At 42.1% G+C, this 13,170-nt stretch overlaps 1 protein-coding gene across 3 annotated transcripts in view; it reads left to right on the top strand.

Annotated features, from left to right (window-relative positions):
- Nucleotides 1-4,505, top strand: part of DCBLD1 (discoidin, CUB and LCCL domain containing 1) — a 49,465-nt gene extending 44,960 nt beyond the window's left edge. For 2 of the 3 annotated variants that reach the window (XM_051615498.1, XM_051615500.1), the window contains one exon: nucleotides 2,166-4,505. In XM_051615498.1, coding sequence (XP_051471458.1) covers nucleotides 2,166-2,683 — 518 coding nt within the window. In that variant the 3' untranslated portion in view covers nucleotides 2,684-4,505. The remainder of the gene's footprint in view (nucleotides 1-2,165) is intronic. The other variant, XM_051615501.1, reaches the window with a different exon arrangement.
- Nucleotides 4,506-13,170: the final 8,665 nt, after the last annotated feature.

Here is a 13,170-nt window from a genome sequence, read left to right as displayed (position 1 = left end):
ATTTTTGTGTTTCTTTTTAAACACAAATGTCTCTGGAAATGGAACAAAAGGTAATGGCCCTTGTTCCTGAGCAAATAGAAAAATAACAGTTGGTCTGCAGTGGGATTTCATGCCCAGCTGGAAGTTGTTCTGAGATCCCTGTGCAGCTTTCCTGGTGCCTGAACTATTTTGGAGATGAGGCCCCGTGAGGTAGAAGCAGGTAGATGAGAGAGAAGATACAGAACAATCACAGTGCTTCTCTTCTGTGCTTCTTTGGCTCCAGGTCACTGTTTGGATAGAGCAAATCCCTGCATCAGTACTATTTGCATCCCAAAGGGATGGTTTTTTTTAATTCATCCTCTTAGCACATCTTATCCTTGCCTAGTTTAGTCTGTCTGGAAAGGCTAGTGAGACCAGCCATTTCATGGGATCAGTGATCACCAGCCTTCCAGAAAGATTAATTTGTTGTTTCCAGCTTCCAGAACTTTAAAATTCCTTAGAATTTTTCCAATGCATTTGGCAGAGAAATATATTCAAAAAACAAATTAATGGTTACAGTAATTCCATATGGTGCTACCTTGGATATCTTTCAAAAATGTTTTAAATATTTTTCAGAAACTTTCAATATAAATATGCAGAGACCTATAAAGCAGTTTTATTTCATGAAGGAAAGGGAGTGCATTAAGGTTGCTAACAAATCATGGTTACCTGGCTCTCCTGGCCATGTCTCAGGAGCTTCTGCTCTCTCCATCCTCCCCTCCTGCCACGTGTGGAAGTTTAACCTCTCAGTTTGCCCAAGCATCTCCCCAGCCTTAGCATTTCACCTACAGACTCCTTAAAAATAAGAAACACAAAATAAAAATGTAAATACAGGCCAGAGATTTGCCATTTAATAATTTAATTGCAGTGGGTGTGCAACATGCATAGAAGTTAACATGCTACACAAAAATCCCCCCCCCCCTCAAATCCCTGGCTGCCTGCTGGTTCTCCAAGGCAGCTGGGAGTGAGCCGAGACGCTTAATCCTGAGTGAGGGCAATTGCTGGGGATGGCGGCAGTGATGCTGGGAAGAGCTGCACCACTTACTCAGTGAAATATCATAACGCCTTCAACCCTACATGCTGAAGATTGGGAAGCAGCCAGAAGCTGCCAAAAAGATTCACAGGACATATGGGATGGAATTTGACGCTCATGTCAGATGAACCACGATGCCAGAAGACAAACTGAGCTAATTCTTTGCGCCTGCGTCAAAACATGATACTTTAGCAGTGTCACTTACCAGAGAAGTTCAGGCCACTGTATGTAGCCATAAGAGATTGTCACTAGCACCAAAGCAAGAAAGTCAGAACACTGAAATTTCTCATAATAGTTTTAGTGGATTTTTTAAGAAACCTTTTTAGTCCAGATCTCTTTCTTAATGGCAGCCTGGCCTCCGCCTCAACTAGAGGTACGAACACGTTTCCTGAGGCCGCATTGCCTCCATCTCGCTTCTTGCTCCTGCTTAGGCTGTTTGCTCATCCCCAGCTCTATCCCTTGACCAGGGTGACTGCCCAGTTCCTCTGGCACTGCTAGTCCTGCTTCTCCTCCCACAGCTTGTCCCCCCTTCGCATGCCCGCAGCAGTGCTGAGCTGGCTTAGCACATTTCACACTTCCCTTGACACTCTTGGCTGCTGTTCCGCTTAACTTCATCCTTCTTGTCAGTCAGCTACTGCAAGATGCCTTTTAAATAAAGCCAAAGCCAGCACTTGGTCGAGCTCATTAAGAATCCTCTGGGCATTTTAATTATTCCAGAATTGGGACTTGAGTTTGTGTATCTTCATGCAACATGCTTCGTCCAGTTCACTGCTAATATTTTGTTGACTTCTCTCTCTTTCAGGGATTTAGAGTATGCTTCAGTAATGATGTTGATTTGTTTGGGTGGGTAGGTGAGGAAAAGGAGGGAGGAAGTGGGAAAAGAGGTGGCAGATTGGAGCTCCTCCATGGAACAGCTTCTGTCATGTTCTGCAATGCTTGCTCACTGAAGGAGATTACAGGACTGCTGCTTGGGCAAGGCTTCCTCACATTCCTGATAACCACGTGTTTGATATGATAATTGAATCAATTTTCCACACAAATTACATATCAATGCATACGTACTGAATAAAATAATGCATCTGTGCCTTATTAAGCAGTTCATGCTTCCTTTCAGATTATCAGCAGCCTCTCATGATCGGGACTGGGACGGTAACACGGAAAGGATCTACTTTTAGACCCATGGACACCAAAGACGACGGAAGAAGGGGAAGTACAGAATTTGAAAACCACTATCACTGTCCACACAGAGCTAACCGGCACGAATACGCTCTGCCCCTGACCAGCCAAGAGCCCGAATATGCCACCCCCATCATAGAACGTCACATAGCAAGAGAAAGCAATTTCTCCTCTGAAAATGGCTACAACGTTCCTGCTGCCTCATCCCAGAAACACTCCCTTTCTGCCGGCAGCTTCTCCAGCTCGTGTAAGACTGACACCAGGAATGGAGACTATCAGACACCCCAGAGTGTCATAAACTACGACAAACCCAAAGTTAATGGTGTTCTGACCTCTGTGAGTTACAGCACGGACTACCAGAAACCTCAGCCCAATGCCCTTGGGAGTGAGGGCTACTCAACACCCAGGGACTGCCTAAAGCCAATAAGTCAGACAGCAATGACAGCTCTTTTGTGATCTGCCGAGCAGGAGAGACGTGGTGCGCAGGAACGTCGCTGCACAGCTTTCTGAAGTGAAAACAGAGTTTGGAGGGACTCTGCTGCAGGAGGCAGAAGGCAAACAAGCCCTGTGTACATAATATTGCAGTCTTGCTGGGTTCTGACATCTGAAGAAAGCATATGCTGTTTATCACTGTTTATACCAAGAGAGATGTTATCAGTGAAGACTGTACATCTTATTTTCTGTAACTGATCTCAGTGCTCCATTTGCAGTGTGTGCAATTTGTACATAGCTTTTATTTAAGGAGAATTTCTTAAGTTACGTTTTCACCTGGGGAATTGAAAGGATTGCAGAAATGCCTATTTAAGAAAAAAAAGGTCTCTTTCTCTGTCTTTCTTTACCTGCTGTTGTGCTGGCAGCTGTAAATTGTGTATCTTACAGTTGCAGTGAGTCATCTCCTTTCCTATGATAACTGAAGATAGGGCATCAGTGTAGTTCTTATTGAGAGGGTAGAAGCAGCAAAACTACTTGAAGCATAACGTGCACAAGTGAAGGCACCTGAGCATTTAAATACTGTGTTCAAACCCACCTTCCTGGCTGCTTGTTAGTAGCAATTCTTACATGCTTGAATTTGATCTAGCATATGAGCTGAGCCTGTTGAACCTGCTATTCGTGTTACAAACAGGTAGAAAGGCTGAAATCAGTTTTGGGTTCAAGCCATGGGAATCACTTGGCAATAGAAAAATAACCCAAACAAGCCCAACATCTGTCAATATATATTTATTTTTTTTCAGGAAGTGTGTGTGGAATCAAGATGTGAATTTACACCTGAGGATTAAATCCTGTTCAAGCCCTAGCTCATGCTTTTGTTGCTGAACTATAAGAAAATTTGTTCCTTGGCACAAATCAGCAAACTTCCTGAACTCTTCATTGCTGCACTAGCAGATGTTAGTCTTGCAAACATTTCTATTTGAAATACCTTGACTAAGTAAAACACAGTGTATGTATGGTTTACTGTTGCAGTTACATTTGCAAGACAGCACATCAGCAGAGTTGTTTTCGAATTTCTTTTCTTTTGCAGCTAATGTTACCCTTAATTTTGGTTTTAGATGAACTTGAAAAAGCATGGGGTTGGGTGCAATGTATTGCACAGTAGCTGGCTCCTCTGTCAGCAGAGGCCTCCTTGAAGTGAAATAACTTCTGGTAGTGACTGGGACCATCCGCTGCCTTTCTGCCTGCTGTGCTTGGAGCCTTACTTTGAATTTCAAAGGTTGTCCTAAAATGGCAGAAGCAATATACTTCTGGGAAGGAAGAATGGTGCTATATTTAAAGCATAAGGCTGGGAAATGAGACCAGTAAAACTCGTGCTCTGTGAAAGTCACTGTCCGAAGGCCCTCTATTTCCTTGTGTGTAAATAGGATAATTTACAAAGGATGCATCAAAGATTTGTGGGCTATTTGCAAAGTGCTTTCAGATCCTTGTCTGGAAAGTGCTGTCAAGAGCACAGACTTGTTGCAGTGATACTACTCACAGGTATTGCTAACTCCAGCTATATCCAACCTTAAGGCAAGCTCTTAGAGGGTTCTTTGCATACATCTGTGGCCTCAGTGGTGCTGTTCCCTCATGCTGCTGCACCCTGCATGCGATTCCGGTGCAAAGCAGAAAGCGTCAAGGTAACCTTGTAGCCTTCCTGTGTTTGCTGTCAATACTGTTTCTGTGAAATGTCTAAAACACCTCAGGTCCTAAAGTGAAACAGCAGCAGCCTGTTTGTTAGACCGAGCAGGGTGGTGTTGTTTACCTTCTGTTGTTTACATGTCTGTGTAAATAAAGAACACTGGTATTTGTAAATCAGTCACAGGCCTGCTACTTAACTGGGTGACTTGACCATCGCTGCACACCCACTCTCAGCACATATCCCACAGGGTGAGAAAGAAGCATTCCTGACACCTTGCAAAAGTGCCAGTTGCGCTGCTGCAATTCACAGTCCCAGTGTGACAGGCTTAAAAAAAGATTCTCTCAGTGCCCCATTTAGCTTGGATTTTCTGTCCATAAGCTCTAGAGAAGAAGCACCCACAAGCAAACTTCTGTGCCTAACCCTGCTGCTGGATGCATATAATTGAGGAGAGGATGAGGATGCCCTCCTGATGAGCCTGAAACCAATACTCCACCCACACAGCTAATTAGCCTGACTTGTCACTTTACAAACAGAGTTCAGTAATCAGGGTTATTCTGCACCTAATGAGGCACCAAGATAATGCAGCAGTGCAATGGGACCAGGCAGCAGATGACACAGCTTGTGTTATAATAATCTTTATGCATGCCTCTGCCACGTGGTTTGTGCATCTGCATCATGCTCCAAGTGTCAAAAGGTTCTTGGTACCACATGGCCTTTTCTGTTGTCATTAAACCCCAACTCAACACAGTTGTTTGAGCCTAAGAAAAAGGGGTCAATTTGCACCTTGCCTTCATTCCCACTCCCTCCCTCCCCCCCAAAAAAAACCAACAAAAAAACCCCAAACTTAACAAAACTATAAAAAGATGGTTTAAAATAAATCCCCAAATACCATCTTCTTCCTTGTGTTACGGTGGCTTGGTGCTGATGGGGATGGAAGCAGCACAGCAGCTCTAGTTGCTCACACCTCACGGTGACTTCTGTGGTGCTTGTTCATGTCTCAGTGACAGTTGAGGGTGGTTAACACATGGAAAGCCTTGGAATTCTCCACCTCAGCCTGAGAAATAGGAAGTTTCTAGTGACCCTAGCAGCAGATATGCAAGGGGACTTCCTACCTCTGTAGTCTATGCTGTTGGTGGTGGAGAAACTAAACCCTAGTGTAAGAAGGAAAGTGCACTGCCTAAATCTTCTCATCCTCATGTTCCTCCTCTGAATGACTTCTCACATACTGCTACATCAGATTCCAAATCATCTGCATCAGCCTGTTCTCACTGCCAAACCCAGTCACAGGTATAACACAGGCACCTTATCAAACATCACACTTTTAAAAATCTTCCTTCTGCAGCACAGATTAGAGTGTGCCCCATTTTGAAACATCTACACACTTGTAAGGGCTGCATTAGCTCTGGGTCTCTCCAACATCTCTAGAGATTGTGTGAGAGCGGAGTCTGACCCTCTGGTCAATGGAAACTTTAAATAGCATTTCTGTACTGAACTTCTTTCTTGAGCAGGCACTCCCAGTAGGCTGGAACCGTAAAACCAGGCCAGAGTTCATGACAAGGTTAAATATTAACTAATCATAGCACTAAGGGCCTGCTTGTCCCAGCTGCAGCTGATGGCAAGCTGTTGACTTTGCCAGGAAGAGGGTCACGTGCTGTAACTGCATGTGTCTCCAACCAAGGGAACTGAGGAAGGCTCTTCAAGTAAGAAAGTGTAAAAGGTGACGTACACTACCTACAACTGAAAACCAGAAATGACAGCTTATTGTGTACTTCCAGCCAGTGCCTTATATTTAAAAAAAACCCAACAAAATAACCAACAAAAATATTCCTACAGAAAACAAAAAAGTTCCCGAAACACAAAAGCAAAATACAAATGTTCTTTGCTCTCACCTCCTTAGACCAGGAAATAGATGGTGAATTCTTCTGTCAAGTACCTTTCCAACACTCGATACAAAAGCATTCCCCGGCCTATCAAGTGTAATTCTAAATACTATTTCCTTATTTCTTTTAGTTTCTAGAGTTTCAATGCTACATATTAAACCCTACCTTAGTACCTACCAGAATCTTTACATCTAACAGTCAATAGATTAAAACTGGTTCTTGACCTGCAGACTGGAACTAGGATTTCCCCAGTTCCATAAACGTCCTCCTCACTCACTCATAGCAACCTCCTCTTGCTTTTACTATCTTTCTCTGGATCAAGCACTTGGCCTCATCTCCTTCTCCATACACCATTCACACAATGGGTTTAACCAGCTCAGTAGCCCACTGGCTACAGCAGTGTCTCATAGATGGGGGAAGGCAGGAAAAGCCCAAAGGCCAGCTTGCATCCCCTGCTTCAATGAGTGTGGTAACCACTGAACTATCATGGCAGCAGTCAGAGCAGTGCCTCTAGCACCTCTGCATTTTAAAATGAGGGATCCCTGCTTCCTTCTTTTAAAAAAGAACACCATCAGGAGGTTGGATTCCAGCCATTAGAAGCAGGTTGTAAATCCTATGGCTTGTCTGCATTGTTGACGTGGCTAAACCTCAGGAAGACTAAGCTTTTAATGCAGACTTTCTTCAGACTTTTCCCAACTGTCATTTGGCAGCCCTCCACTCCGTGGGCAGAATTTAGTGAAGCCCCATCTGAAGCACCAAATATTCCCTATACAGGATGGGAATGCCAGACTGTAGGTCCTGTTACAGAAGCAGGACACCTAACCATGCTTACATGCATTTGCTTCTCCATGGTGCTGGAGACTTCTATTCCATGCAGACATATGGCAAGGATTGCTGCACCCTCCCCAGTATTGCTCTATAGTTGCAAGACCCTCTGGACACACTAAAAGAAGCTGACCTGCCCCAGGACTCATCTCCATTGCACTGGAGGAAAATGGTCTTGTGGCCATACAGAAAACTGCACAAGGCACCAGAGGTCTTTCAGTGCTCAGGTGATCTAACCTGCACCTGCAACACAGAGCAAACCTATGCCACTGTTGAATGGGAGAAGTAGTGGGGAAACCTCCAGGGTCAGCTTTGTCATGACATCCCCAGTAAGCCCCAATTTTGTATCTGTATAATACAGGCAGCAATTTCCGCCATCACCTGGCATGAGGACTCACTCACTCACTATTTCTGATGGATCTAAAAACCACAGGAAGGAAGCACCATTGCTGTAACAAATTACACTGTTCACACCAAATCACACCAGCATAATTTGACATTAAAAACAGTCGTGTTGCGTTTCAGCAACACCTCCAAAAATGTGCATATAAATCACCACTGAGGTAGTTAATAAAAACTAAATGAAGTGCAATTATTTGACTGTGTTCTGGTTTTTGCCAAAGGCAGTGCAAGTAGTTGGTTTTTTTTTTTCTCCAGGACATTCTAATTCAGTTCAGGAAGGCAAGTAACAAAAAGTAAAAGAAGGAACAGGAGTTTTCCGACCTCTAAGAAAGGACTCACTGGTCTCACACACATCCTGTGAAGTCAGGCACCCACTGAAAAGTGACCTCAGGGAAACACACCAGCATTCTTCTCTTCGCCCTTCCACCAAAACCAGAGAATCACCAAGGCTAGAAACGACCTGTAAGATCATCAAGTCCTGCCTATGACCTAACACCACCACAATGGCTAGACCATGGCACTAAGTGCCACATCCAGCCTTTCCCTGAACACATCCAGCGACATTGCCTCCACCACTTCCCTGGGAACTCCATTCCAATGTCTAACCTAACCGGGTTACGTTTGCTTAGCAAGTGTGTGTCTTAAGAGCTCCTTAGCCTGTAATCAGTCCAGACCCCAGGAATTACAAGGTTATGTTGTTGCATTCCTTTTTTTCCTTATTATTTTCCATAATAAAAATTCTATACTGCCCTTTCCTTCTCAACATCAACTATGCTGTAAGCTTGTACTGACCTCCAACCTCTGCTGTGATAGTTCAGCATGGGGTAAATCAAAACAAAATTTAATATTTCCTTTGAAATTCATCAGTATAATTGATACCTATATTGAAAATTACCCTGCCAAAGCCGTGTGGGGTTAACAAGACTAAGAAGGTTATGAAGAAGCAGTAGCAATGCCTACGAATTATTGAAGACTGAGTAAGTTTCAAGGAAGATAGTTATTTAAAGGAAAGGTGCCATTTTTACACTGTCACTTTCAAACTTAAAATAGAAACTTCTCCTGAGGACTTCTTTTTCTGAAGCCCCCTGGTACCATTCTGTCAACCATAAAGGACATGTGGGAAGGGGTCAGATAAGGTATTTCTAAACTAGATAAAGACATGAGGGAAGACTCCCTTAGTTGGGGAAAACTCATGTTTTCCATTATAAGGAGGACATCTAGCTCTGACTTTCTGTGCTACCTCATTGTATAGTCTGGACATGAGATCTTGGAGACTTTTTCGTTGAAACTTCACTGTATTTGATTAGGCTTGGCCTCCCATTACAGGTCTGCAAGTCCTGAAAAATATTTGCCATCTACAGTAAGCAGAGGTTATTCAGTAACCTCTTGTGCTGGGGCTGTGAGTTAATTCATTATTTATTCAGACACTTGCAACACAGCTACTGAGCTGCTATGAGACACGTAAGAGATTATAATCCCATTTATTTTTTATACAGTCACCAGGATTAGAAAGAGAAATCCTGGAAGGAGATAACTTGATTTAAAGCATATCATTTTTCAGCATAACAAAAAATGTAAGCCAACATATATGACACAGTACTGTTTCTAAGGCTTTTGTGTCCTGATTAATCGCTCTGAATCCATCTCAGGAATCCATAATTTTGACTAGACAGAAGATTTTTAACAGACCTTACTGGAAAAGCTCCCCTAATGATCTGCAGTATTTGCTCACCTGAAGAGGAACAGTATTCCTGAATATCCAGCATTTCCTCCTATAAGTGTGAGCTACTAGAAGAAGAAAACTTACAACATAAGAAATTATTAAAACCTGTGATGTTCTCTCAGCCAAATCAGATGACAACAGAAAACAATAGACTTCAAAAACACATATAATGTCTACTAGAAGGCAGGTCAAAAAGCAATGTCAACATCCTAGGCTTAAAAGAAGCACCAAGAACTATTTTAAACAAACAATACAGAAACATGAGCAACAACAAGGAGCTTATCAGAAGTTCTCCTCCATAAAAGGGGAGAAAAGACAGCAGAAGGACAGTTACATTAGCCACCACCTACCCTCCTGCCTGAAAAATGTAATGCCTCAAGCATGTACTAGAAGCTTCAGTCTTTACAAACACATTTTACACATTTAATTTCTGTGGCCCAGGCAATCCTTTCATAGATGGGCAAACTGAGACAGACAGATACACTGCCACTTGTCCAGAGCTGTAGCAACAAATCAAGCCCACCCAAAAACGTAAAGGCTTCTGAAAACCTCAGTTGCAAACCTGCCAAAAGTCCTCTGTTGCGCAGGGAGAGGAGACAGGGGTGATAAAGACTAAGAGCTAGCAGACCTCACTTGAAGAGGCAGCTTTTCTTCACATCTATGGCTAAGCTTTTTATCCTTAAGTGACACCATCTGTTCCAACAGACAGTTTTATAAAATTTGAATAAGGTGACCTGGATAAAGCATGGATGTTATATGGAAATGTCAGAGTCATATGTAGATGTGGAAAGGTTGCAGACAGCTCATGCAACTTCTCTTCCACAGATATTGAAGAGCTTTCAGCGTCTCATTATAAAAGGCAGCACAAGTCTTTTTCGACATCCCACAACACAAAGGGAGCCATGCTTTTGGTAACAATGGTGCACGAAGTTTTCTACTATCTTATAAAAGCCTGACAAGTGGCATTCATAAAAGATACCCCTGTATGGTATGTATTTCATTTATATAAGTAACTTTGACAGATGAAGTCATATGTCCTCCTCCTCACTTTCACAGTACAATTGCATCACTGTATAAGGGCCAGCATCAAGGCCATAAATATTTTATGCCACAAAACATCTGACTGGCAACTTGACTCATCACCCGGTTAATGACTGCAAGCAAAGTTTGGAGACTGCATTACCATTTGGTGGTCATTGGAAACCAACAGCAGTAAAGCTGACAGTGGGTCAATGTGAACTGACCACCCTCTTCCCTCTGACTCTGAAGCTTCTGTCTGAAACCAAGCAAAACGTAACATCATCTCCCTTTTTTCACTTCTCACCACAGTCTGGCAGCCTCTGTTCCAGCAAACATCCCAAGAATGCAACAAGGCTGGTTGCATATCATGATTGAAGGGCACTGGAAAAGTGCAGGCAGAAGACTTACAAACTTACCCCACATCTCATTTCATGTTTTATTGGTGCATTTCGTCCCTTCTTTTGGAAAGATTTAATCAGCCCACAGAGAGAAAAACATTCACTGCTTCGTTGTGAGCTTGTGAGAGAGCAGAGCACTCATTTTTAAAGTAATTGATGGGGATATTTAAGCATTCATAACGAGCCAGGAATCCATAAAATTATAACCGTGTGTGTGCTCATGTATTCTTGTACATATGCTACACAGACAGAGAGTACAACTTTTACCATAAGATGTGTCACCTGCAAAGTGAACTAGACTGGATGCTTGTTATCTTAACAGTACATGTTACTAGAAACAGTTCTAACGAATAAAGTTTTTTCTATTTTTTTTAATTTAAAAAAGAAACAAAACAAAACACCACACACAAACAAAAACCAAATAACCCACAGCCATCAAACAAGACAAAACCCAATACGTTCTTTTCCTCGAAGGGCGGATAACGCTGAAGATTTGAAGGAAGCTGCTGCCCCCTTTTGGCACTAAATACAAATGCAAATACCCAGCACGACAGTAGGATTCTGATCACAACTAGCAATCACGCAGAGACAAGTTTTGATTCTGAAAATAGCCTAAAACTGAGATAGCTGAAAATAGACTTGGTATTTAACCAGATCACTCAAGACAACCACATTAACTTACTGTAATATATAGCGGTCTTGCTAATACAGAATTGCAGTGTTCTTCAATTTACATAAAATCAGTTTCAAAGCAATATGTGATCTGGGTTTGGAATAATCATCTTAGGATCACAACTGATCTCAGATCTGAAACACTTCTTTTAGCTCCCTGAACTTGCTGTATGACACCCCACATCTGTCACAAATTAACAGAATACCTGAACTCTCACACTGGACAAAAAAAAAAAAAAATCAAATAAACAGGAAAGTGTGCAGTAACACTTGATAGCTATAGAAAAATCCTCATTTATCGTATATAAAAAGTCCATGTCTCAGTTCCAAGACCAATGCTCAGCAGCTGAGGTGTGTACCCAATAAAGGGTTTAAATGCATTTGGAATCCCTTCCCACAGAACCACAAATTATCATGGAAACTGTAAATGAAACCAGGGGGACTTGTGCTTCTGTGGTTGTAACCTGAAAGGTCTGGTCTTGTAATAGAATCAGAAACCTTCTTCACCCACCCTTAGCTGATAAGGGTCAACAGCAGCAAACTCACCACAGGTTGGTCCAACGGGGAGCAAATCAGGACATTCAATTTCTTGTTGGAAAGAAAAGCATTCAGGGAAAGGATGTTTTCAGCAATGTAAGCCCAGTTGACTGAACACATAACTATTCCAGTTAAGCAGCTGACCATTCATGCTTCCATTCCCCTAAAGAAATTGATAACAAACATTAACACTTGGAGAACAGCGAATAAGAGACTGTTAGAAAAACATTATTTCATGTCATTCTGGTTAATTCCATTTTACAGAAGTAACAGCTGTACAAATATTTAGGCAGTTAATAGGAAAATGAAGATTTAATCAACAGGACTTACGGAGATGTACAGATATATTTGTTTACACTTTGAAGACTTGCAATCTAACATAAAAGTTATCAGAAGTCCCCCAAGCACCTCTGACTTCCAGCACCTATGGGTAATAAAAACTTCTCCATGAATGCCTGTACTTCTGCTTTGCTTGTTTTTACATTTTCCAGACCTCCTATTTGAGAACCAGCCATTAAAAACCAGACAGCAGAGAGCCAATAGCACTGCAACATATGAAGAGGAAGCTGGGGAGATGGCTCAGGCTGCAGTTCAATGTAGCAGTCAGTGCTTTTGCATTTCAGAAAGGAAATTTGAAGAAATACAGTGTCAAAAACTTGATGAGGGAAACCTAATCATTATCTCCAATTGAAAGTTACAAAGGAAAACCAGCACCATTTTAACAAGTTTTCCTGGTTTATTTTTTAGGGATCAACGCACTTCTGACATACCTCTCATGGGGGACTAGAAGAGCCATCTTCCTGCAGAGACTTCTAAATACTGGCAGCTCCAGTGCTCCTCCTCAGCAGAGCTGGCAGAGACAAGTCTCCACATGCTAGGCAGAAGGCTGACAAAGACACACCAAGTAATTTTGGCAGCTGATGGAATTAAACACTTTTAAAGTGTGTGGAAAATGTATCCAAGTAACTTAAGTTTTCTCTTAAAAAGAGAAAACCCTAAAAAAATATTGCTTGCCCTTATTCAGCCATTTGGCCTAGAAGCCCAAAGCATATGAAGCAACAACTGTCTTGTTAAGAAAAAAAAAAAGTACAAAAAAAAATTACTGCTTTTCTTCAAAGCCAGCAAAACATTTGCCACTTCTCAAGTCCTGGGCTCCCCTTCAACTGTGAAAATTCTGAAGAACTGCAAATTACACTGTAGTGGAAAAGACATATTCTGGACAAAAGGCAAGCTTGAAATATTTTAAGTCATTTTCTTTTCAAGTTGTTGAACGGAGGTTTTAACCAGCAAAAATGGCATCCATACACACAACCCAAGTCGGGACATGTTCCTCTTCTTTTCTGTCCTGTGTGGATCTCTGGAAAAAAATGCAG

The sequence above is a fragment of the Apus apus genome, chromosome 3 (assembly GCF_020740795.1).
Source record: "Apus apus isolate bApuApu2 chromosome 3, bApuApu2.pri.cur, whole genome shotgun sequence".
In the NCBI taxonomy this organism is placed as follows: Eukaryota; Metazoa; Chordata; class Aves; order Apodiformes; family Apodidae; genus Apus; species Apus apus.
This window is presented reverse-complemented; position numbering and strand designations above follow the sequence as displayed.